The sequence below is a fragment of the Equus quagga genome, chromosome 14 (assembly GCF_021613505.1).
Source record: "Equus quagga isolate Etosha38 chromosome 14, UCLA_HA_Equagga_1.0, whole genome shotgun sequence".
NCBI classification, from domain to species: Eukaryota; Metazoa; Chordata; class Mammalia; order Perissodactyla; family Equidae; genus Equus; species Equus quagga.
In genome coordinates this window covers 73,294,586-73,318,753 of record NC_060280.1, presented here as the reverse complement: position 1 = coordinate 73,318,753, position 24,168 = coordinate 73,294,586, and the positions used below count along the sequence as shown (strand labels likewise).

Genomic DNA, 24,168 nt, shown 5'->3' with positions numbered 1-24,168 from the left:
CTTTTCTCGTCTCCAGTGTATGTACAACTGATACTGAGACTATACTAGCCTCCACTGCAATGCCAAGGTCAGAGCAGATCTATACCTTACATAGGAGACAGGAAATTGTATAGACCAATATCATGCTCTCTAACTTAGGTGAGATATGACCCTTTTAGCCTGCAGGGGTCATTCTTTCTCTCAGTTGATCAGCTTTAGCTCTCCCCCCTCATTTGGGAGTGGGCAGATCTGAGGTGCACACTGACGATCTTAGGCTAAGTAAAACTCCCCAGCCCAGAGTACCTCACTGGGCAATTCTCTGCCCCTGCTGCAGCCTCCTTGTTCACCTTAAATGTTTGTAGATATCTGCAATAAAGATAGAGACTATGAAAAAAAATACAAGATGATTAAAACAGTGCCCATTCGGTTTTTTTCTCTGTAGATTAACTGAGTCAGTCAGAACATTTTTATGGAATGTCTGCAGGGCACGGGGCTGGTACTTCACCCTTCATTGAAAACCCATTAAAACAATTACCAGGTCATGCTTGGAAACTTTTTTCACAAAGGAATTTGCTTTAGTTGCTGGGCTGGCAGGAACTAATTTGAGGTGCAAAACTAACAACCTCTTTTGTACGAGGAAGGCCTTATGTAAACCACCACGCACTGCAAATAATATATGTGAATTTACTCAGACCTGTGTCTGAGCGTGTGGACTTAAAAGATACAAGCCTATTGGGATGATGTTCTTATAAGGGAAGAATAATTTTAAAAGTTAGTGAATCATCTTCCACTAAGCTTCAAAGTTAAGTGTTTACCTGGAAGGTTGTGCCATGGTTATAGGCCATTAGTGACCATCAACAAATAAAATTGTGGTCACATCTGTAACACTTATGGATTGGCAAACCTCTTAACTCTTATACTAGGAGACTAGGCTCAGAAAACCCCCTTTTTATTGAGATACTGTTGATCAAAGCAAATAGCTAGACTCATTCAAATGAACATTTGATCTTTAAAATTAATTTATAAACATAAGGAGATTTCATAAGTTTGTTTATTGTTTTTTCCCACTGCTAACTTTAAGAACCTTTATTAGCATACGTACATAGACACAGCTGGTTTGTTTAACAAGGAATTTTCGTTACCCACTTAAGGCACTGAAATAGGACTTTCTCCCTATATCTTGAAAAGCCAGGCTGTCTGGCAGAGATGCAGTTTCAGGGAGTTGTGGGGTCTTATGAATGGCTCACAGTTGTGGTAGGGTCCCTACCATTTCTGTTCCTGTCTGTTGATTCTAGTCCCAAATCTTCTCTGCAACCACTGTCCAATCCTGAATTCCCTACTGTATCCCCTGCCTTCTTAGGGCAGGAGGAGAAAGAGTCGAGCCAGGCAGAGGTCCTTGCTCCACCTTTAAAGAAGGATACACTTTCCATCATATTGTATGACTGTGGTGACTGACATAGGAAAGTAGTTTAGGTTTAGAGCATAAGCTGGGGTCAGACAGTCCCACGATCAAAGTTCAGATCCATTACTTACCTGTGATATGATTGCGGCAAGTAAGTTAACTTCTCTGAGCTGGGGCTAATCTTCTCACTTGTAAAAGGAGGCTTAAATAAGATAATGCATGTAAGATGCTTCGTAGAGTGTCTACCAGAAAGTGTCAGTGAATAGAAGTTCTTAGTCTCCACCAGACCCAAAGCTCTGTGACAACAGAAGCCTCCTTCACCTCTGCTGCATCAGGCGCCTTCGGGCAGAGCTTTACGTGTGATCAAGAGGGTATGTGTGCACTTGCAATACAGCAGAGAGCTCACTGAACTGTCAGTAAACCAGGTGCCTCAGCATAGCAACTTTTTGTGTGTGTGAGAGGAAGATTGGCCCTGAGCTAACATCTGTGCCAGTCTTCCTCTATTTTGTATATGGGATGCCACCACAGCATGGTTTGACTAGCAGTGTGTAGGTCCACGCCCGGGATCTGAACCTGTAAACCCTGGGCCACCGAAGTAGAGCACGCGAACATAACAACTACACCAACAGGCCAGCCTCTGCTTAGGAACTTTCTATTCTAGGAAAAAGTTCTGTTTTAGGTAGGAGTCAAAGATGAGCAAGACCCTTTCCTTTTCTTCTAATTATTGGTAGGTTAGGTGAGGTCCTTTCAGAGAGAGACACTGAGACGAGCACTAGAGTGGAAGGAGCTTATTTGGGGAAGAAGATCACCAGGAGGAAAATAGAGGTGTGCAAGAGAAAGGAAGGAAGCCAATAAAGGATGAATTGTGGGTAACTGGGTTTAATCCTATTGGGGAACCCTGGGAGATGGTGTACGGCACTTCTCAGAGATATACCAAGTGAGGAGTAAGGAAGTTGGGATATTTATCTACCAACTCTCCATTGTTGGTTCAGATCTGCTTCTGGGAACACTAACGGTTGCAGGCATGGCCGTGCAACAGAGCCCTAGAGGTCTATACTGCAGCTTTCCTAATGGTGCTTGCAAGAGGGTCTACATGGCATACACATCTACACCAAACACCGCTAGCACTGTCAAATCTGCTGGTCATGTGGCTCAAGCAGCAAGGGCACTTAAACTGCACCCAGAAGCTGCTGCAATCCGTTCTTGCTCTGGGGTCCCCTCAAAACTTGCAGCCTTCAGAGTCACCCAATACATGGATTGGAACAGTATTCCCAAATGTGGTATATGCTGACTCCAAAATCCAGAGGCCTACCAGTACCATGCCTCTGAGTGGCAGGAGAAGCAAGGTGCGTTAACTTAGCCTCCTACTAGGAATGGGTATCTTGGCATGCTCCGGACGACTGGCCCCCTGAAAACTTCACTGATATGGCGGGGCCCTGAATCATCTTAGGGTTCATTTCTTCTCCTCTGGTATTCAAGTGATCCCATTAACATAATGCCATCAAAGTAGGGGAACTTCATGGTGTTCCATGTTGTATATATGGAGACAATTAAGGTCTTTTAGGCAATTCTTTGAGGCTGCTATGGGAAACACCCTCAACATTCTCAGAAGCCCTAGTTGAGACAGTCCTTTAGGCATTACCTTAAATCATTCAGGAGTCTTAGCAAGGGTTCTTACAGCCATACCCTGGGTTTGATTTTTGGCTCGGACTCCTTTAACTTTGAGAAATTTTTACCAGCTGAGAAAACTGTAAAAATTTATGTTTTCCAAACCAGCAAATCCTTGGGCTTCTATATCTCCTCTAGAATCTGCTTGTCAGTGTAACAGTTCCTCTTTTGCTGTCTCTCTTCCTGTCCTTTATCACGCACAGTTAGAAAAAAGCCAAATGGCACTTTCAATATTCTGTCTGGCGACATCCTTAATCATATTTTTAAAAGTTCATTAGGTACATTTTCTATCTTTCAAATTTCCACAGGCAACATTTTGCCAATTATTCTATCACTACGTAACACAAGTTGTTCTTTTCCAGCCTCTAATAACCATTTTCTCACTGCATTTCCCACCTCCAGCAGCTGTTTCTTCCCCATTCCTCCCATCTCTGCTAACAGCCTCTTTGGTGTTTTTCCAGCCTATCGCCACCAACTGGTCCAAGGGCAGAATTCCAAGAGCATGAGAGAGGAAGCTACAAGCCTCTTGAGGTGAGGCTCTGGGACAGCATCCCTTCTGCAACATTTTATTGGTCAAAGCAAGCCACAGAGCCATTCCAGATGCAAGGAGTCGGGGAATAGACTCATCTCTTAATGGAAAGAGTTGTAAAATATTGTAACAGTGTTTTTCAATCTATAGCAGACATCTTTACACTAACATGTGGATACATCTTTAGAATAAATTCCTAAAAGTGAGCTCACTGGGTCAAATGCAAATATATATTTGTGAAATATTGCCAAGTCACACTTCACAGAGGTTACACCAATTTTGAACTTCACCAGCACCATATGAGGGTGCCAGATGAGGTCTCCTCAGATCTCACAATGCACTGTGTTATCACATTTTTTTCTGTGCCAATGTGACAGGTAAAAATGGCATCTTCTTGTAGCTTTTATTTGTATTTTACATATTATGAGTGAGAGTGGACATATTTTATTTACTTAAGAGCCAATTGGTTCTTTCAAGTACCTTTTTAATTTGAAACTGGCTATTTGTATGTGTGCCATCTTCCATTTGGCTTGTAGGTTTGGCTTATCATCTCGCAATGCACTCGAGAACTTGCACATGTCAATAGTGGGATAGTTGGATGCCAATTCTGGGACAGGGTCTCTTGAGTCTCTGAACTAAAAATTTCCTTAAATACTCAGTTTTGATCTTGCTGAGGGTAACAATTCTCTCCTCCCCTGCGAAGAGCCAGTAGTATGAGGAGACAATGGATGAGCTCAAAGGGAATATGTGGTTCTCTCCCTGGAGAAGACCTGAGTTTCTGATATTTTCTTCCAAATCTCACTACCCTCAAAGGAGAAAATCATGTGGGTGGGAGAGAATCCTTAGTCCTAACTGTGAAGAGACCTACTTGCGTTCAGTTTCCCAAAAGGGGCTAAAGGAGAGCTGATGATAAAGATATTCACTGCATATGTGTTATAACTGACTTCTGTCGTTGTGAGCCCTGGTATAAGGAGCTCTTCATTGAAGCAGAACACCTGTGTTGGAGTCTAATGACCTTGGACAAGTGTCTTCCCCTTCACTTCCGTTTCTTCACCTGTAAAAGGAAGATGATATGACCTGTTTGAAGCTCAAATGTGAAAGCAATTTGCAAAGGGAAGTTGCACAAATATTTAGTGTTATGATGTTCAGCTAAAGGTTCTGGACCATCCAGGATCTAATGCAGGGTGTGATCTAAACTGGGGGCTTGGCTGGGATGAGGTGGTGTGGAGACTGAGTGATTCTAAACCATCATTGCCTGCAGGACACAACTATTTCTTTCAGCCTGACATACTAGATATTTCTACATAATCTCTTCTAATGCTACCATGAGCAGCCAAACTCGAGGTTAAGGGCACAGCCCTCCAGACTGCCAACTCTGTCCAAGACTTCAGGCACCACCTGCAATTCAAGGACCCCAAGGGCCACCCTCACTTCAGACCTGCTGGCTACAAATTAGTGGCTCTCATGACCACTGTCAGGTTCAATTATTTGCTGGAATGACTCACAGAACTCAGGACTTCTGACTATAGTTTTATTGTAATAAAAGAGTATAAATTAGAACCAGCTGGAGGAAGGACACATATGGCAGAATCTAGAACTAAGAGGATTGCAAATGCAAAATTTTGTGTCCTCAGGAATGTGTTTTCCTCCTGGCATCTATGTGTGGTAATATACAGAGTATTCCCAACCCAAGATGCTCATCCATGTGCTTTGTATATTCAAGAAACAACAAAAAGGCCAATGTGACTGAGAGAGCAGCAATAGCAGATAAGGTCAGAGAGGTAACTGGATGGAAGTGGGAAGACCACTTAAGCAGTTCTCAAAACAATCTAGTCAAGAGAAAATGGTGATTTGGAACAGCAGTGAAAGCTGTGAAAAGTCAGATTTTGAATTCATTTTGAAGGTGGAACCAACAGGATTGGCTAATAGCTTGGACACAGAGTGAGAAAAAGTCGCCAATATTACCATGGTTTTTGGCCTCAGCAACTGGAATGATGAGGAAGACCGGAAGGAACAGGTTTAGAGGGGAAGATTGGCAACTGTTTGGTACATAGAGTTTGAGAAGTATATTAGGCAACCATGTGGAGATGTCAAGTAGGGAGTGTATTATACGAGTGTGCGGTTTGGAAGAGAGGCCTGGCCTGGAGCTATAAATTCAAAAGCCATCAGCATATGGATGATTATTGCAATCCGTGTGGAGACTGGATGAGATCACCAAGGAAGTGAGGGTAGATAACAAGGACAAGAGGCCTAAGGTCTGGTTCTAAGGCAGCAGCAAAGGAGACTGAGAAGGAGAAATTAAAGTGGTAAGAGGAAAACTAGAAACGAGGAGAGTGTAGTGTCCTGAAAGCAATGTGACAAAAGCATTTGAAGGAGGAAGATGAGATTAGCTGTGTCAAATACTGCTGCCAGGTCATGTAAGATGAAAATGAGACTTTGACTATTGAATTTAACAACATGGAAGGCATTGGTGACCTTGACAAGAGCAGTTTCATTGGGTTTGTGGGAGATCACAGCCTGACTGGAATTGGTTCAAGAAAGAATCTGGCAGGAGGTGGGAGGAAGGAGACAGGAATTGAACACGAAGTATTGACAACACTTTTGAGAAGTTTTGCTTAAGAGGGAAAGAGAAAGAGGACCACTTCAGGACCAGCAGTGTGAGGAACCCTCTCTCCAGTGAAACAACCACAACTGGTGGAAATTATTTTTTGAAAATAAAACCTTTAAGTCCCTGGAAGTTGTCCTAAGAGTGCATAGCAAATGAAAAAATATTTATTCAAGAAAAATCCACTAAATCTCGGTTTGAACAGGGAGAGTCTGTGGCACGTAAGCTACAACTGCTGGCTCTCTCTTGCCCACTCCCCCAGCTCAGTATGAGAGAAGCTCTGCTCTGGGCAGCAATGGCCATGAAGATAGGGATTCCTTACCCCCAGCTCTCAGTCAAGAACTATGTTATCTCCCTGTACCAGCATTTCTCGAGTACCTCCAAACACTGTTACAGCGGCTAACTGCCAGGGAAGTACTGCCAAGAGGTTGAGGGCTTTCTTTCTTCACCAAGCCCCCATTTGTATGTCAGAGGCTCAATTTTGCTATGACAGGCCTAGAATACTGAGGCCCCAATCGCCCTCAGCCCAGTTCACTCACAGGGCAGAGATTCCACATGGGGAGAGGCAAGTCAAGAAGACTGGAGGCTTACTACCCCCACCCAGTGCCCTGCAGAGGAAGATCACTCTGAGACATATGGACCACTATCCCTGCTACCAGCTCTGAAGCAGTAGTGTAGAGATTTTGCCCAGGGGGAGTGGTAGGCCATAAGAACAGAGAGTGCCAAGACTTTCCCCAAGGGAACTGACTTTATTTGGAACAGAGTGTGGGGAAGTTCAAGCCTAGGAGCACTCTTGAAAATAATGGGGATTTTGGTAGTAAGCAATTCAAAGGAGGCTGGCAGCTCGATGAGGACAATAAGCAAAATTGTAGACCAACAAGTTTAGCAAGGAGAACTAGGGAAAGAGATAGCTAAGAACAGCCCCCCTGGGGTTAGGATAAACCTCAAAGACTAACCTCAAAAACTACCTGTGCAAAGAAGACCAGATTTAATTGGTTCAGACTATGGAGCAATTTGTGCCCCAGCTCATTGTAGAAAATAATAGATCAATCAGCTGGCAATTAGTGGAGCCTAGCAGTTAAGGGTAAATATAGATGCAAAAATCCTCAAAAAATTACTACAAACTGAACCCAGTAACATATAGAAGGGATAACACATCATAATCAAGTGAGATTTAGCCCAAAATGCAGACTTGTTTAAACATCTGAAAGTCAATTGATAAAACTCACTATATCAATAGAAGAAAGGACAAAAATCACATGATCATCTCAATAGGGGCTGAAAAAGCATTTGACAAATCCAACACTCCAATGTTCCTTAATGGTAAAAATACTTAACAAACTAGGCATAGTAGAGAATTTCCTCAACCTGATAAAGGACATCTATAAAACAATCACAGTTAACATCATTTTCAATGGTGAAAGATTGAATGCTTTCCCCGTAAGATCAGAAATAAGACAAGGATATCTGCTCTTGCTATTCCTATCCAACATTGAACTAGAGGTTCCAGCCAGGGTAATTAGGCAAGAAAATGAAATAAAAAGCATCCAGATTGGAAAAGAAGAAGTAAAAAAATCTCTATTTTTAGATGACATGATCTTATATATGGAAAATCATAAAGAATTCACTAAAAAATTATCAAGACTAATAAACAAGTTCAACAAGTTTGCAGGCTACAAGATCAGTTATATACATCAATAGTATTTCTAGACATTAGCAATGAATAATCTGAAAATTAAATTAAGAAAATAATTCATTAAAAATTGCATCAAAAAGAATAAAATACCTAGGGATATATTTAACAAAAGAAGCTCAAAACTTGCACTCTGAAAGCCACAAAAATTATTGAAAGGAATTAAAGAAGACCTCAATAAATGGAAAGATATTCTGTGTTCACTGTTTGGAAGATTTAATATTGTTAAGATGGCAATAATCCCCAAATACATCTACAGATTCAATGCAATCCCTATCAAAATCCTAGATGGCTTTTTTTTTTGCACAAATTAACAAACTGATACTATAATTTATATGGAAATGTAAGGGACTCAGAATAGCTAAACCAATCTTGAATAAGAATAAAGTTGGAGGACTCTCCACAATTTCAAATCTTATTATAAAGCTACAGTAATGAAGATAGTGTGATAATGGCAAAGTGATAGACGTATAGATCAGTGGAATAGAAATGAGAGTCTTAGAAATAAACCCTTACATTATAGTCAATTGATATCTGACAAGGGGGCCAAGACAATTCAACGGGGAAAGAATAGTCTTTCCCACAAACAATGCTGGGACAGCTGGATACCCAGATGCAAAAAAACAAAAACACGTTGGACCCCTTCTTCACAAATATTTAATATGAGATGAACAAAAGCTTAAAATAGTAATACAGGAGAGTGAGAGATGAATGAGAGAAATGAACTGATTGCTGAACCATATTAAGGGCCCTCTTGAGGTCAGCAATCATCATTTACTTGAAAGGCAGACTAGTCAGCCTGGTTTAGTGTCTTTTCTCCATCATGCAGTTGCATGATGCTGGTGTGGAGTAGGCGGACAGCTGGATTTAAACAGGATTGTGATTTTGCCAATGAGTACTTCAAAGAGAGAAAGGAACAAGTGAGTTGAGAGATAACAGCCCTCATTTACAAGGACTGGAGGAAGAAGCTGGGGACAGCCAAAGTTGAATAAGAGCGAGAAACTGTAGAGAAAGGTCAGAGAAGAGATTGAGGATTTAGGAACTTTTTCTAAGCACCGATCGTGAACACCAGAGGATACAGGAGTTTGGAGGGGTGGATAATGGAATTAGAAAAGAGAATTTACAGAGTCCCATGGGCATTAGATTCTAAGGTGTTTAGGATATCCCAGGATTCCTGGGCTTCTTCTGGTGACTTAAACAGGTGAAAGGACTGGATGAAATTAATCCTGATGGTCCCAAGTCTGTGGTGGCAAGATTGGGTTATCAGCGTTGGGTTGGGTCCAGGTTTGAGGGTGGGAGACCTTCCTTAGCAGCATGCAGATGAGAAGAAATAGCAGCAGCTATATTTTATTAAGTGTTTGGTATGTACCAGGCTCCATGCAAATTACAATTCATCAGTATCTTATTTATGCTTCATACTTTCCTATGAGGTGGGCATTATGTCCCCATTTGGGAACAAAGTGACATAGTCTACCTTCAGTATTACAGTGTCCCACAGGTGCTGTAGCAGTGGGAGAGAGGAAAGATAATTGCATTACTTCTTGCAACACTTTTTAAAATAACTATTTTCTGGTTTCTTAAATATTACAAAATCATCATTTCTTTCTTTGTAAGAAAACAAAGATATACAACAACAAAAATGAAAACCAGCATCAGCTATAACCAGTACTGAAAGCTGTTGCATATTCTTTCAATCCTTTAAAAAATTAATAAATGTATGTAAACCTATTTTTATTTATTTTTCTTTTCCTTCTTTCTTTCTTTTTTTTTTTTTGAGGAAGATTAGCCCTGAGCTAACATCTGCCGCCAATCCTCCTCTTTTTTTTTGCCAAGGAAGACTGGCCCTGAGCTAACATCCATGCCCATCTTCCTCCACTTTATATGTCGGATGCCTACCACAGCATGGCTTGACAAGCGGTGCCACGTCCGCACCCAGGATCCAAACCAGCAAACCCTGGGCTGCTGGAGTGGAACATGCAAACTTAACCGCTGCACCACCGGGCCGGCCCCTATGTAAGCCTATTTTTAAAAAAATTATTAATAGACTTTTTTAAGAGCAGTTTTAGATTTACAGAAAAATTGACCAGAAAGTACAGAGTTCCCAAACACACACACACACACACACACACACACACACACACACAGAGTTTTCCCTATTATTAATATCTCCCTTTCCTGTGATATCTTTGTTACAATTGATGAACTAACGTTGATACATTATTATTAACTAAAGTCCATAGTTTACGTTAGTGTTGGCTCTTTGTGTTGTAGAGTTGTAGGGTTTTAACAAGGCATAATGTCATGTATCCATGTGTGTATGTCAGTATCATACAGAATTGTTTCACTGCCCTAAAAATCCCCTATGCTCCATCTATCCATCCCGCCCTCCCTTCCTGCCCAACCTCTGGCAACCACTGATCTTTTTTACTGTCTCCATAGTTTTGCCTTTTCCAAAACATCATATAGTTGGAATGTAGCCTTTCAGACTGGCTTCTCTGACTTAGCAATATGCATTCCTGTCTTTTCATGGCCTGATAGCTCATTTCCTTTATTTTTTGAATAATATTCCACTGTGTGGATGTACCACACTTTATTTTCCCATTCACCTGTTGACGGACTTCTTGGTTGCTTCCTGTTTTTGGCAATTATGCATAAAGCTGTCACAAACATTCATATGAGGTTTTTGTGTGGACATAAGCACCATTGCTGGATCATATGGTAAGACTATATTTAGCTTTGTAAGTGGTTTTACCATTTTGCATTCCCACCAGCAGTGAGTTAGAGTTCCTGCTGTTCCACATCCTTGTCAGCATTTGACATTGTCAGTGTTTTAAATTTTAGCTATTCTAATATGTGAGGTGATATGTCATTGTTGTTTCAATTTGTAATTCTCCAATGATGTATGACATCGAGCATCTTTTGATGTGCATATTTTCCATACATGTATCTTCTGTAATGAGAAGTCCATTCAGATCTTTTGCCCATTTTTAAATTGGGTGGTTTGCTTTCTTACTGTTGAGTTTTAAGTGCTCATTGTGTATTTTAGTTACAAGTCCTTTATCAGATATGAGTTTTGCAAATATTTTCTCCCAGTCTATGGTGTCATTTCATCCTCTTAACAAGCTTATTATTCTTGATTAACAAAACAATATTATGAACATCTCTCTAAGTTACTTCATTTACTACATCATTTTTGTCAGAATAATATTTCTTGGAATGAATATAGCAGTGTTTGTTTAACCAGTCTCTTATTGCTGGGTTTATGGGTCCATTCTAATTGTTGGTCTTGTACATGACGTAGAGGTGAACAATTTTGTAACTAAATCTTTGTGTGCAATCTTACTTTCTTAGTATACATTTTTAGGAGTGGAACAGCTGGATCAAGGAGTTCTTGTTTTTGAGCTTTTGGTATTTATTAAAACTGCTCTACAGAAAATTTCTGTCAGTTTATATTCTCATTAGCAGTGTAGAGAAAGCACCTATTTCCCCAATCTCTTGTCAAGTAGGTATTGTAAAATGCTTTAGGAATGGAAATAGCTTTCTTTCTTCTTCTGAATATAAAAATAATTCATGCTTATGCTATCATTTAAAACTATTTGCAAATTAAAAGGTTAAAAATAGTATTTCATTATTTTAACTTGTATTTCTTTGATTGCTAACGAAGTTAAACACTTTGTCAGGAAAAATAAATTACCTTTATCCCACTTAAATGACACTAATCTCATGGATCTAATAATTGTTTCGTGATAATATTTATAAAATAGCAGTGGAATACTTATTCCAACATGGTACTCTGCTGGGTATTACATAAATATGTATAGAAGAATCAATCCCTAACCATTAAGAAATCACAGACCAAGAAAGTCAAGAGCCAGTCAAAAAATGTTTATTGAGTGCCTACTATGTGCCTGGAACTATGTTTTCATAACACTTTATTGAGGTATAATTAACATACAATGAATTTACATATTGAAAGTGTATAATTTGATAATCTCTAACGTATGCATACACCTGTGAAATCATTGCCACAGTCACCTTGTTTGTTTCCCATCTCTCAGGGTTCACTGTCCTGTGTTGTCTGACATTCTATGTCTTGAAAACCATTGTTTCATATATTTTGTCTAGTTTTCTCGTTATTTAAGATAGGAGTGTATATTCATTCTCTGTTACTCTATCTTGGTTGATGACCAAAGCCTGCCTGGCACTATTCTAAGTCCCTATTAGAAGGGAGAAAAAGGCATAAAATCCTTGGCTGCAAACAGCTTACATTCTAGAGGAGCATGGTGGACCATAAATACATGGAAGAAAGATAAATATGGATAAATAAATGATTTCAGAAAATGTGTGTAAATCAAATAAGATGGTAATGTGATAGAGAGGCAGTAAAGGCTTCTCTGGGGAGGCGACATTTGAGCAGATGACTTGAAGAGCTAAGATAAGAGTGTTCTAAGGTAAGGATATATGACAAGTCCAAGGGCTCCCAAACGGAAATAAGCTTGACTTGTTTCATAGGACAGATACAAGGCCAGTGTGGCTGGAGTGTATTTGAGGTGGGAGATGAGGTTGGTGCTGTAGGGAGGCTGGACCTTAGAGTAATAAGGGCCTTGTAGATCATTGTTCCAATTACCTATTGCTGCATATCAAAACACCCCAAAAGTTGGTGGCATCGAACAGCAACAGTCATTAGTCTTGCTCATGAAACTGCGGGTGCCTGGAGTCAGGCAGGCAGCCCTTGCTCAGGCTCTCTCACATGGCTGCAGTGAGGTGGTGGCTGGGGCCGGGGTCATCTCAGAGCTTCTTCGTTCACATGTCTGGAGCCTGGGCTAGATAGACAAACAACTGGAAGCCGGAGCACTGCTGGTTCTTTGGCTTTCTCTCTTTCTCTGTGGTCTCTCCACATGGACTTAGGGTAGCTCAATTTCTTACCTGGTGGCTACAGGTTTTCAGAGCAAGTATATCAACAGAAACTGGCAGAAGCTTCAGGTATTTCTAGCTTTGAAAGTCACACAGTGTCACTTCCACATTTGGTTCATCAAGGTAGTCACCAAGATTCACTCAGGTCCAAGAGGACGAAACATAGACTCAACTTCTTGTTGGAAGAGTGTCGACTAGTGTGTGGACATGTTTTCAAACCACCACAGTCATGGCAAAGGGTTTGGATTATATTTTTACAATGGGAAGCCACTGGTGGGTTTTTAACAAAGGAATGATGTGCAACGATTTACAATTTTCAAATACCACTCTGTCAGGATTACTAGATGCAAAATCAACACACGAGTCAATTGTATTTTTATGTACCAGCAAAAATAGTTAGAAAATAAAATTTTAAAGTTGGCACCATTTACAAGAATGTTTAAAAAAATACCAACTACTTAGGAATAAATCCAACAAGAAATGTGTAAGACCTTTATGCAGAAAGCAATGAACAATTGTTGAGAGAAACTGAAGACTAAATAAATGAAGGGATATAGCATTTTCAAGGATTGCAAGACTGATTATTATAAAGATATCGTTTTTCTCAAATTGGTCCATAGACTCAATGCAATACCAATCCAAATACTCATCGTTTCTTCCATAGAACTTGACAAGCTAATTCTAAAAGGCATATGGAACTGTGAAGGATCAAAAATAGCAAGCCATTCTTTTTCTTTTTTTTCCAGATAGACTGTTTGTGTCACAGTCAAAAGCTTCCTGGGTGGATGAATCTAAACCTAAATCACTTCCTTGCTCTACTTGATTCCATTCCTTCCACGGAGAAAGATCCTCACGTAAAGAGAGCTGAGAATCACTGTAATGAACTAGCCACTGTTGAAGGAGGAGGAAGAAAAGGAAGAGGAGGAGGAGGGATCTTCTCTACCTGACATAAGACTTATCATAAAGCCGGTGTGACTCATTATTAAGGCAGTGTGATATTGCCACAAGGAACACAAATAGAAAAATGAATACACAAATAGACCAATGTAATAGAAGGGCCCAGAAACAGACCCATGCACATATGGACACTTGATTCATGTCAAAGATGGTATCGCAAAAGAGGGAGGGAAAGGATGGTCTTTTCAGTAAATAAAGTTGGAATAATTGGGTATCCACACGGAAAGAAGGAAGAAAAGAAGGGAGGGAGGAACGGAAAAAGGGAGGGAGGCAAGCATATACTCTGCAGAAATACTTGCACATATGCACTGGGAGACATGTACAAGACTGTTTGTAACAGTATTATTCATAATATCCTAAATTAGAGACAACCCAAAAATTCAACAGGATGGATAAATGTGATATATTCATAAAATAGAGTACTTACAGCAACAAAAATAAATAAACTGCAGCCTCATACAGAATAGATGAATCTTAATTAAAAACATAATACTGAATGAAAGAAGCCAGACACAGAATACATGTGATTTAATTTACAAAAAATTCAAAACCAGGGAACTCTTTTAGCGATGTGTAATAAAGTGATGAAGCTGTAAGGCAAGGCAAGCCAGGATAGCGGTTATTTTTATAAGGGAGATAGAGGTTAACATTGGGAAGGGATTGCAGGGCAGGGCTTCTAGAGGGTCAGCTATATTCTACTTCTTGACCTAGATGGTGGTTATGTAGTATTTGCTTTATAATTCATACAGTAGTTGTATACGTATGTTTTATTTACTTCTCTATATGCATGTTATATTTCACAGGAAAAAAGTTTTAAAAAACCAAATTCACTTTGGCTATTGTGTAAGCAGGCAAGTGTGCAGGCATGAAGTCCAGTTGTCCAGTGAAGACAGGATGGAGGCTTGGACTAGGGTTGAGAAGTGGTCATATTTAGGAAATATTTTAGAGGTAGTCGTAACGGGACTTGATGTGGAATATGAAGGAAGAAAAAGATAAAGCAACAAACGTACTGAGAGTCATAAAACAGTGAGAGAGTATGCAACGGAATTAACTAAGTTTTTGAAGCAGAAAACTCATGTGAAGCGCTCAGTTGTGTGAGCGGGTATTAGATGGAGGACTTATGTCCTTTCTTAGGGGAGGCTTCACAGAATAGCTGAGAAAACAAACATTTGACACAGATTGTGGAGGAAATGGATGAGGGGATGATACAATTAAGAGACCTGTTGACACTTTACAGGTAGAAGATAGTGTGTAGTGTTCTATACTCTTTCGCACATTGTTTTATTTTTGAGACATTTCATACGTTCTCTTTCAAATAGATTTTTATCTACTTATGACTATCATTTAGATCCAGAATAAAAGGTGTAGCACATTATGTCAAACACAGTAGCCATTCCATAAATTCTGATTGAACTATGAAGTCTTGAACAAGCATATCACACAACCCCTGGAATCCAGGATCAGCCGTGGTAAGCCAACATGACACACACATGATCCTGGTTGCATGTATAGCAATGTCTCTATACTACAAAATACATATTAGTAGCTTTTATGTTAGTGGCTTAGTTTTAACTTTAGGATGTTATAGGAATTTAACTTTTTTTTTTTTGAGGAATATTAGCCCTGAGCTAACTACTGCCAATCCTCCTCTTTTTGCTGAGGAAGACTGGCCCTGAGCTAACATCCATGCCCATCTTCCTCTACTTTATATGTGAGACGCCTACCACAGCGTGGCTTTTGCCAAGTGGTGTCATGTCCGCACCCGGGATCCGAACCGGCGAACCCCAGGCTGCCAAAGCAGGACGTGCACACTCTACTGCTGTGCCACTGGCCGGCCCCCTGAATTTAACTTTTGATACGACTTTTTCTCATTGGATAGACTGACGGGTGTGGGAATAAAGGAGGGGTATATAGAAACAATGTCTAGAAACAAAAGTCTGTGAGAAGGGAGACTCTTAGTCAACCCGCTTTATCTAGTAAGCCTTCCTGCATGAGTCAGAGTCAGAGTTGATCTGAGAATCATCCAGAATTAACAGTAGAAGGAGGGAGGATCTTTTTCAGGCTTGTGGGAAAATGAGAGCAGGATAAGCAGTGATTTTAAAACTCTCTGGAGTCCCTGATTTAGTTTATGATTTAGGCATGACTCTCCCTTTCATACTCAATACTTTATGACATTAAAAAACTTACTGTTGGGCTGAATAAGAGTGAATTTTGCTTTGACAGGTGTTTGAGATTCCACTAGGGCCCTTGAGAGAACTGAAAACGAGAACACTGAAAACCAGTGATGGAGAGAAAGCAACAAAGGAAAGATTCTATTAGCTAGAGCACAGGCCAAGTGAGATCACAGCTAATGCTCACACAATGTTTACTGTGGACCAGGTACCATCCTAACGGCTTTACCTTTAACTCACTTAATTCTCACAACAATGTTGTGAGGTCATCCTCATTTTATACATGAAGAAACCACGGCACCGGGAGGTTGGTTAAGTAAATTGGCTGAGGTAGCAGAACTGGAATTTGAAGCCCAGCATTCTGATTCTAGAATCCATACTCTTAACCAAGGTGCTTAGAAACAGAGGAAGAGACAGCATAAATTCTAGAACTTCTTCATGCTTCTTTATATAAACTACGGTGGCATTTTAACAGGAGGAACGAAGACAATCATCTTCTCCACTTCATCCCTATTGCTTATTCCTTCGGTTTTCCGACAACCATATTCTCATGGGTGATTCTGAGTTAAAAATGTAGCTGATCTCAGCTCTATTGTTTTTTTTAACCTAGCAAATATTTGCTATTTTAAAAAATGTTGTATGCTTAATCATATATGAAAAAAAATCAGCTGAGGCTTTTAAGTTAAAGATCCAAAATAACCAATTAGATTTTTGTTTCTGCAGAATATTGAAATACTTTACAGCTATGTATTGGATTTGGTGTGCTAATGTCCACTAAATTGCAGCACTTTAAGGGGCATCCAGGAGCAATTAATACACTAATTACTAGAGGTCACAAGAGCTGTCATAATTGACAGTCTTCTTTTTAATCTCCTTATAATTCGAGTGTGTGAAAAACAGTGGGAAAACGATGCAACTTCCAAATTAGGGAGGATGGAGAACGGTATTGGAAACTAACTTTTCAGCAGGGCTCCAGAGTTCATACACATTTAAACTACAGACAAACTGTACAAATGCAATAAAGATATCTAATTCTTCTGCAAACGGTCACGCCTACCCAGGCTAACTGGAACACAGATCATAACTGGAACCACAATTGCTGTTCTTCAAATAATGCGCTTGGGCTTCTTGAAAAGCTACAGCGTACAAACTCCAATACTGCTCCACAACCGCTTTTTAAAGCCTCCCCCAGAAATGCTCTCCCTTCAGCCTTGGCGCCTTACTGGATATGCCCTCCGTAGGTTTCCCCAGTCTCCGCCCTGGACGTCGGCCTCTGCACCCCGGGGCCAGTTTGGAGGGAGGACAGGCAGACGGGAGGGAGAGAGGAGAGCGAGCGAGCGAAATGGTCAAGTCCTCCTTAACTCCGGGCCCCCTCGCGGGCCTCACCCCTCCTCCCGGGGGCTGAGATTGGAGAGGAAGTGGGAAGGCTCCAATCTGTTCCTCACACCAGCGCCCTCATGCCCCCACCCTTCTCCTCAACTCGGGGCTTCGGCGCGCCTCATCCTCGCCCCTCGCCCCGGGAGAGGGGCGGGCGGCGCGGCAGGGCTCGCGGAGAACGGCCGGCGGGAGCTGACGGCTTCCGCCCGGCACCAGGCGCCCGAAGCCACCCGCCCACCGGCGAGCCAGGCCCGAGGGCAGCCCCGGAGACCGCGGCGGCCGGATGCGCGGGTACGTCACTTCCGGGCGGTGCAGCGGCGGCCGCTTGGAAGATGGCTGCGCCCTGTGGCTCGGAGCTGCCCGCCAACTCGCCGCTAAAAATCCCGAAGATGGAGGTGCTCTCCCCGGCCTCTCCTGGTGGCCTGAGCGACGGAAATCCATCGCTGTCCGACCCTTCCACGCCTCGGGGTGCCTCCCCGCTCGGGCCAGGCAGTGCGGCGGGCTCGGGGGCAGCGGCGTCCGGGGGTCTCGGGCTGGGGCTGGGGGGCCGCAGCGCCGCCTCGTCCTCGGTCTCCTTCTCCCCTGGTGGCGGCGGTGGCGGGGCTGCGGCAGCCGCCGCCGCCGCCTGCCGGGGCATGTCGTGGACGCCGGCCGAGACGAACGCGCTCATCGCAGTGTGGGGCAACGAGCGGCTGGTGGAGGCGCGGTACCAGCAGCTGGAGGGAGCCGGCACGGTGTTCGGCAGCAAGGCCCCCGGGCCGGCCATGTACGAGCGCGTGTCCCGGGCCCTGGCCGAGCTGGGCTACGAGCGGACCCCATCCCAGTGCCGGGAGCGCATCAAGGTAACCGGCCGCCCGCCGCCTGGGGCAGCGAACCAGAGGCAGAGAGAAGGCGGGGAAGCGGGCCTCGGGGGCAGGGGCCGGTCTGAGCGCAGGGCTCCCCTCCGGGGCCCGGTGGGCGATTCGCATCTCCTCCGCCTTTTTCTTCTCTCCCTGGGAAGGGGGCTTTTTTCCAGATGGCCGCCAGCCCGTAGGTTTCCTGAGTTTGAAGTTGGGCGTGCCTGCCGCCGCCCCTCTTTCTTGCCAATTGAGGATGTTCCTGCGCTCTGAAGTTGGTAGTTTCTCATTGTGCGCCGTGCAGCAGTCCCCATGCCGCTGGCGCCTCTCGCCCCCACCGCCGGGGTCCCTCGCTTTGTTCCAGGCGGAGGGGCTCCCAGGCAGAGGCTTACCAGCCGGGGGGGACTGAGGAAGAGCAGAAGAGTGGGGGCCGGTGAGCCCCCAGTTTAGGAATTTTCAAATGGGTGGCAGTGGCAGAGTGTACAAAAAGCGCCTTCGGACGACTGGCCTTTGTGTCAGTCGCCTTGCTTCTAACTTGAGTTGCGAGGACAAGTAAGACTTAAGATGCTTTGGAGAATTGGAAAGGCTCGATGGTGGCCAGATAGTAGTGTGTCGATATCGTGGAGTTTGGTGCACAATTAAAGTTAGCCTGGCTGAGAGTTGGTCTGGAATTTGGAGTGGCGGTGCCTCTAGAGTTAGATTGGCTTGAGGCCCTTGTACGTTTCTGACTAAGCTCCTTCATGAAAGCCAGTTTTTCCCTGCTTTAGTTATTGTGCCCGATGTGGTGACTAGTAAAGCTCTCAGTGTGCATCTGGCTCTCCTTGTGTTATCTGAACGTTTAAATACAGAGGCTTAATTTGGGCTGGAAATTAGCACCAGCCTCGTTATTGTTTTGCTGTTTCTGCTGACTTTCAATCCAGGCGTTCAAATTTGTTTTATTGGCAGATATGGAGTTGTTTTTTAGGTAAGCTAGTTCCCTCATCATAGTGTCTCGTAGATTCTGGTAGGATTCTTCCTCCCAGTTTTCATTGAACCACTTCTTGTTCACAGTCATAGTACCTGTGCACGTCCTTTCTGGTAGGATGGCACTTTTACCTCAATTCCTTGGGGGTAAAACCCAGTAAGAACAATCATAAGCACAGTAAAGGAGGAGATTGCTCCAAAGTTCAAGAGATCTTGGCTCAAGTACTGTTCATCCTGGGACATTGTTGCTTAGAAAATTTGGTCCTAAGATATTTCAAACGTGTTAACTATTGTTCAAGGAATTTGGCACCCATTTCTGAATTACAAAATTAAATTGGTTTACTTGATAACATGTACCTTTGGGTCTTCTTATGCCCCCCTCTTTTTTTTTTTTAAACAAAGATGTCATTAAAATAGTAGCTTATAGACAGGATTAAAGTAGTGGCTAATAGTAGGCTCTGCTCTTTTACTCCCATTCATTGTTCTATTCAAGGTCATTAAGGTTAAATTTTGGGGAGAGTTTTTGCACTGTGCTGGTTAGCGTCTATCCATGAACTTCTCTTGACTTTAGAAGTGCACCTTAGGCATTTGTAACTGTTTTACCTTGATCGATTTTTGTCCATAGAAATTTCCCAATCAAAGTGTTGTGCTATCAAAACCTCACTGAATGTAAATCTCTCCATAAAATCGTTTCTCAAATGACCAAGAACTGTCTAGTTGGATTGCATCCTTGTCCAGTTATGAGAAGCATAACCTAAAGCAAGGAAAGGAGATTGAGCTTCTCTGAAGAATTTTTGAAAGAGGATCAGTTTACCTGTTTCCAGAGAAGACCAAACTGACCTCAAGCTCTTAGAGTATTTTGAGAATATGTACGTGATGATGATGGGCTCTCTGATCCACAGTAGCTGATGAAAAGGAGTGCAGATAATTGTTTGGATTTTTTTAAGTGCTCTGCTCAAGTGATTTCAACCAAGGAACCAAACTTCATAAACTGTGTTGGTCTTTCCTGGCAGAATTTAATCTCTGTAGAGACAAGTTCTGGTCTCTCCTATTTGCTACTGTATCTTCAGTGCCTAGCACATACTGGGCACTAGATACATATTTATTAAATTCACCAAATAAAGTCTAGAAGGAGAATTTTGGAAAGTATAAAAATCTAGAGCAGCGTTACTCAATCTGTAACCCAAAGACATAGATTCTGAATCCCAGTTTGAAAAATACTGCATTGAAAACTAAGCTCTCCCCCTCTAGGAGAATTTAGTATGAATGTTATCTTAAGCATGGAAGCAAATGTGATCACTGAAATCATAGCCTTTCACAGTTGTGAGGTGGATGTCCAAGTAATCCAGATTATGTTTATGAAAATAAAAACACAGCCTTACAAAATTCTCAGAGAATCCCAAACCCCTGAAAACAAATCTTTAGATCTCAGTTTCAGAAATGCCGATTAGAACAGATGAGTAATTCAGAGATCTCTTTGACTTTATTGTGTTGATAAGAACTGTAAGAAGAACTTCAGTAATCCTTTTTGCTTTAGATTTTACAAAATAGAAACAAAACAGTGCAGTAAGATATGGACTGTGAGGAACTTCTTGTATGGACTAATGTGGCTTACTTAAATGTGATTTCATTTCGGAGGCTCCCAGGGAAGGAACCCACCTTGTGCATCAGTTGTATTTCTGGTCTAATGTATTTAAAGATTCTATCAAAATTCAATTATGAAAACGCAGTAAATAATTTCTTTTAAGTTTGAATGGAGGGAAGAGAGATATATATAGTAACTTTGGTTTTTCCATGAAATTTTCCCTTAATCATAGTTTCAACTGTTGATGTAGCTGATTTCATTTCATTCCATGAGGGCATCAGAAAGCTGAGTCTTATCCCAGCCTCTTCCCTGACCACCTTCCTGAAAGACCTTAAAGCACATCACTTCTCTTCTCTGGACCATGCCTCAGTCCTCTTTTTTATACAGTAAAAGTATTAAAATTGTACATATGGGAATTGAATTAATAACTCTTGGATTTTGCTACAAAGGCACTATTTTTAAATACTGTTCAAGTGAATATGTATATTTCTACACACACAGAATTTTAACATAAAGTCAGATATAAACATTTGTTTATTGCTGCAAAGAGTTTCATTTTCAAGTCTGACATGTCCTGTTACTCCATGTGCCTGAGACTGCCTTGCTACACAGATTATTGTTTGGTTCTGAAGTTTTGATGATTTTTGTTTGTTTACCAGAAGAAAGTTTGTCCACCAGCAATTCCAGCGTAATTTTGGAGTCAGATAAACAAATAGGTGGTTTTCTGTCTGGTCATTCCATTCCCCTTTTCTATAGGCCTTTTCTCCATATCTCCATTCACCAAATACTCGAGTGTTTATTATGTGCAGGGCTGTCTGCTAGGTGTTTGGATGAATAAAAGAACTGTAATATACACTGCAAGAGCTAACAGTGAACATCAAAGAGTTAAAAAGCTGTACAAGACAACACAAGTGATGGTATGCAATGCATTACTTGATTAAGTGTCATGTGACTAAAGCAGACAATAAGTGTGATGACTTCAAAGGAGGGAGAGATCTCATCACAGTCCATACTGTAGTAGTTGAAAGATCTATCTGAACGTGGAATTCATGAACACATTCACTTCTGAGCCAGATGCTGTATTCACACTTCAGTCAGTGAATCTGATGCACTGCAAAACTCCTTCTCACGTCCCATATTTTTGGGTGTTCTCCAGAAATTTGCCTCTTGAGAGTTGGCTAAAGCCAATGTCTTTGAAACAGATGTGTACTTCTAGCTCTGCCTCAAGATGAAATGAAATGCAAGGTGATCATATGACCTAAAAAACTTATTTTTGCCAGATCAGTGCTGGTTGCTCATCAGACAAATTTAAAAGTGATAGGGAGTCTTCTGCCTAGCAAACAAAATGGTTCATTTTTTAGGGACATTGCTTAGATTTATTCATCAGTAATTGTCATAATCTTTGGAACAAATCTCGTCCTTTAACAGACAAATCACAGTATAGTCTATTTGGTCTTTTATTTTGGCTATCAAGCTTTGTCAGTATTTGTTTGTGAGAACCAATAAGGCAAAGATAGCTTGGAGCCCAAAGATACCTTTGCCCCTCTGTAAGCATTTTAATAGACTCTGCCCATCTCTGAGGACTTCTCTCTGGGGTTTGCAGACAAGCCTTTCCCTCTGCCTTATTGTTGACAGATTTTCAAGAAATGTGGTATACCGCACAGATAGTTTGTAAGAAAGATTTAGTCAGATTTGTTTCCTTCCATTTTTTTCATACTTAGTTTCTGTTGTTCCCATGCCACTGTTACCCGCAAGCTTGTGCATTCTTGTTTGCTTGTCTACTTGTGAGTCTGACAGGGGCTTGATGTATATCCTCGAAGAATAGACCATCTTAGACTACTGACCATACGCTTATATTTAGGCTTTCAGTTTTGGAGGTAAGGGATCTAACAAACACATGTTAAAACTGAATGAATAGGCTTCTGAGTTTATTTCCTGGCATTTTGGAAAATCTAGTAAAGAGTGGAGTGAAATATTCTGGATCTTTCATTAAGAGGATATGTAAAAGGCAAAAAGAATTTAGAAAGCACATAGTACAAATAGTGCTGTTCCATAGAACTCTCTGCTGATGAAAATGGTCTATATCTACCACAGTTCAGTGAGATAGCCACCAGTCACATGGGGCTGTTCAGCCCTTGGAATGTGGCTAGTGTGCCTGAGGAACTGAATTTTTAATTATATTCCACTTTAGTTAATTTAATTTTAAATTATAAATTGCCACATGTGGTTAGTGGCTACCATATTGAACAGTGTAGGATGTAAGTTGTTATTCAGAGTATTAAAGAAGTCTTTATTTTGTGAAAGGATTTTCTTGGCTATACATTCATATCTCTAGGGGGAGCTCGAAGTTCCTTCTTGTCCTCCCTGTCACTTTACCCCTGAGTAGGAGCAACCTTGATAGAAGTCAAGAAAAATGATCTACCATTCTAGGAGGAGGAGCTTTTAGTGCAAGGAATACAATATTATAACTTTAGTTGGCTGGGGCAAACAGTGTCATCTTCTTGGTTGTCTCGGACAGAGCTGTCCAGTAGAACTTTCTGTGATGATACGAGTGTTCTGTTTCTGCACTGTCCAACAGCCACTGTGTAGTAGCCACTTGCCACAGGCGGCTATTGAGCACTTGAAATGTGGCTAGTGTGACTGTGAAACTGAATTTTTAATTTAAATTAATTTAGATTTAAATAGCCACATGTGGATAGTGGCTATGGTATTGGTCAGAACAGCTTTGGAATAAATAGTGTTCCAATTTTTTGCTTATGTATTCCCAAAAGAGTTTTGAAATCCCTGTACTCTCTCAAACATTTTTAAGCTGACATTAAAATTTTTTCGTCACATGTTTGAAAGTTTACAGGAAGTTAACAGGATATAGGAAATATTAAATCTAGTAAGAGATGAGTAAGATGAGGATTGCCTGTAAAATTTATTGAATAATGTACTATGAATCTGAAAAATCCACCCAAATTTTTATCTGTAGGTTTTATCAAATGTATTTTGAAAATGTTGATGATCAGACAGTATTCCACTTAGATTTAAAAGAAATAATATCACTAACCTGTATTGCTTTGGTTATTCTAAATTCAGGGGCCATGCTTCACACCTAAAAAATACAAGACTGGGAATGACAGGAATGCCTGAGGTTTTAGGGTGCTTTCATCAGTCATTATAGAAGGATTATGGGTACCCCAGTTGAAGACCACTGCTTTAGATCTCTGAGCATCTTTTTGATTCCTTTCTTGGCTGATCTAGTGGGACTAGGCCCTTGAATTCCACTGCCCTTAGGAAATGGGAAAGATGTGGAACTTAATTCTTGACTAAAGTCCAAGCATGTGGGGGAGGATTTGGAGATCTTGCCCATTCCCTTGCATCAGATGAAACTGACAGATTCATCTCAGGGTTTCATTAAATACTAAAGTCCGAAGTAAGGACTTAATTTTTTTTATCACCAACAAATATTTGGGTGCCTCCTGCAGTAGGCCCTAAATAGAGCAG

General features: G+C 41.4%; 1 protein-coding gene across 8 annotated transcripts in view; it reads left to right on the top strand.

The window, feature by feature from the left end:
- Positions 1-17,386: 17,386 nt before the first annotated feature.
- Positions 17,387-24,168, top strand: part of MSANTD2 (Myb/SANT DNA binding domain containing 2) — a 30,235-nt gene continuing 23,453 nt past the window's right edge. For all 8 annotated transcript variants that reach the window (XR_006891960.1, XR_006891959.1, XR_006891958.1 and 5 more), the window contains exon 1: positions 17,387-18,137. Coding sequence is in view for 5 of the 8 variants with exons in the window: in XM_046685937.1 (XP_046541893.1) it covers positions 17,628-18,137 (510 nt within the window). In the remaining 3 variants the exon portion in view is untranslated. The remainder of the gene's footprint in view (positions 18,138-24,168) is intronic.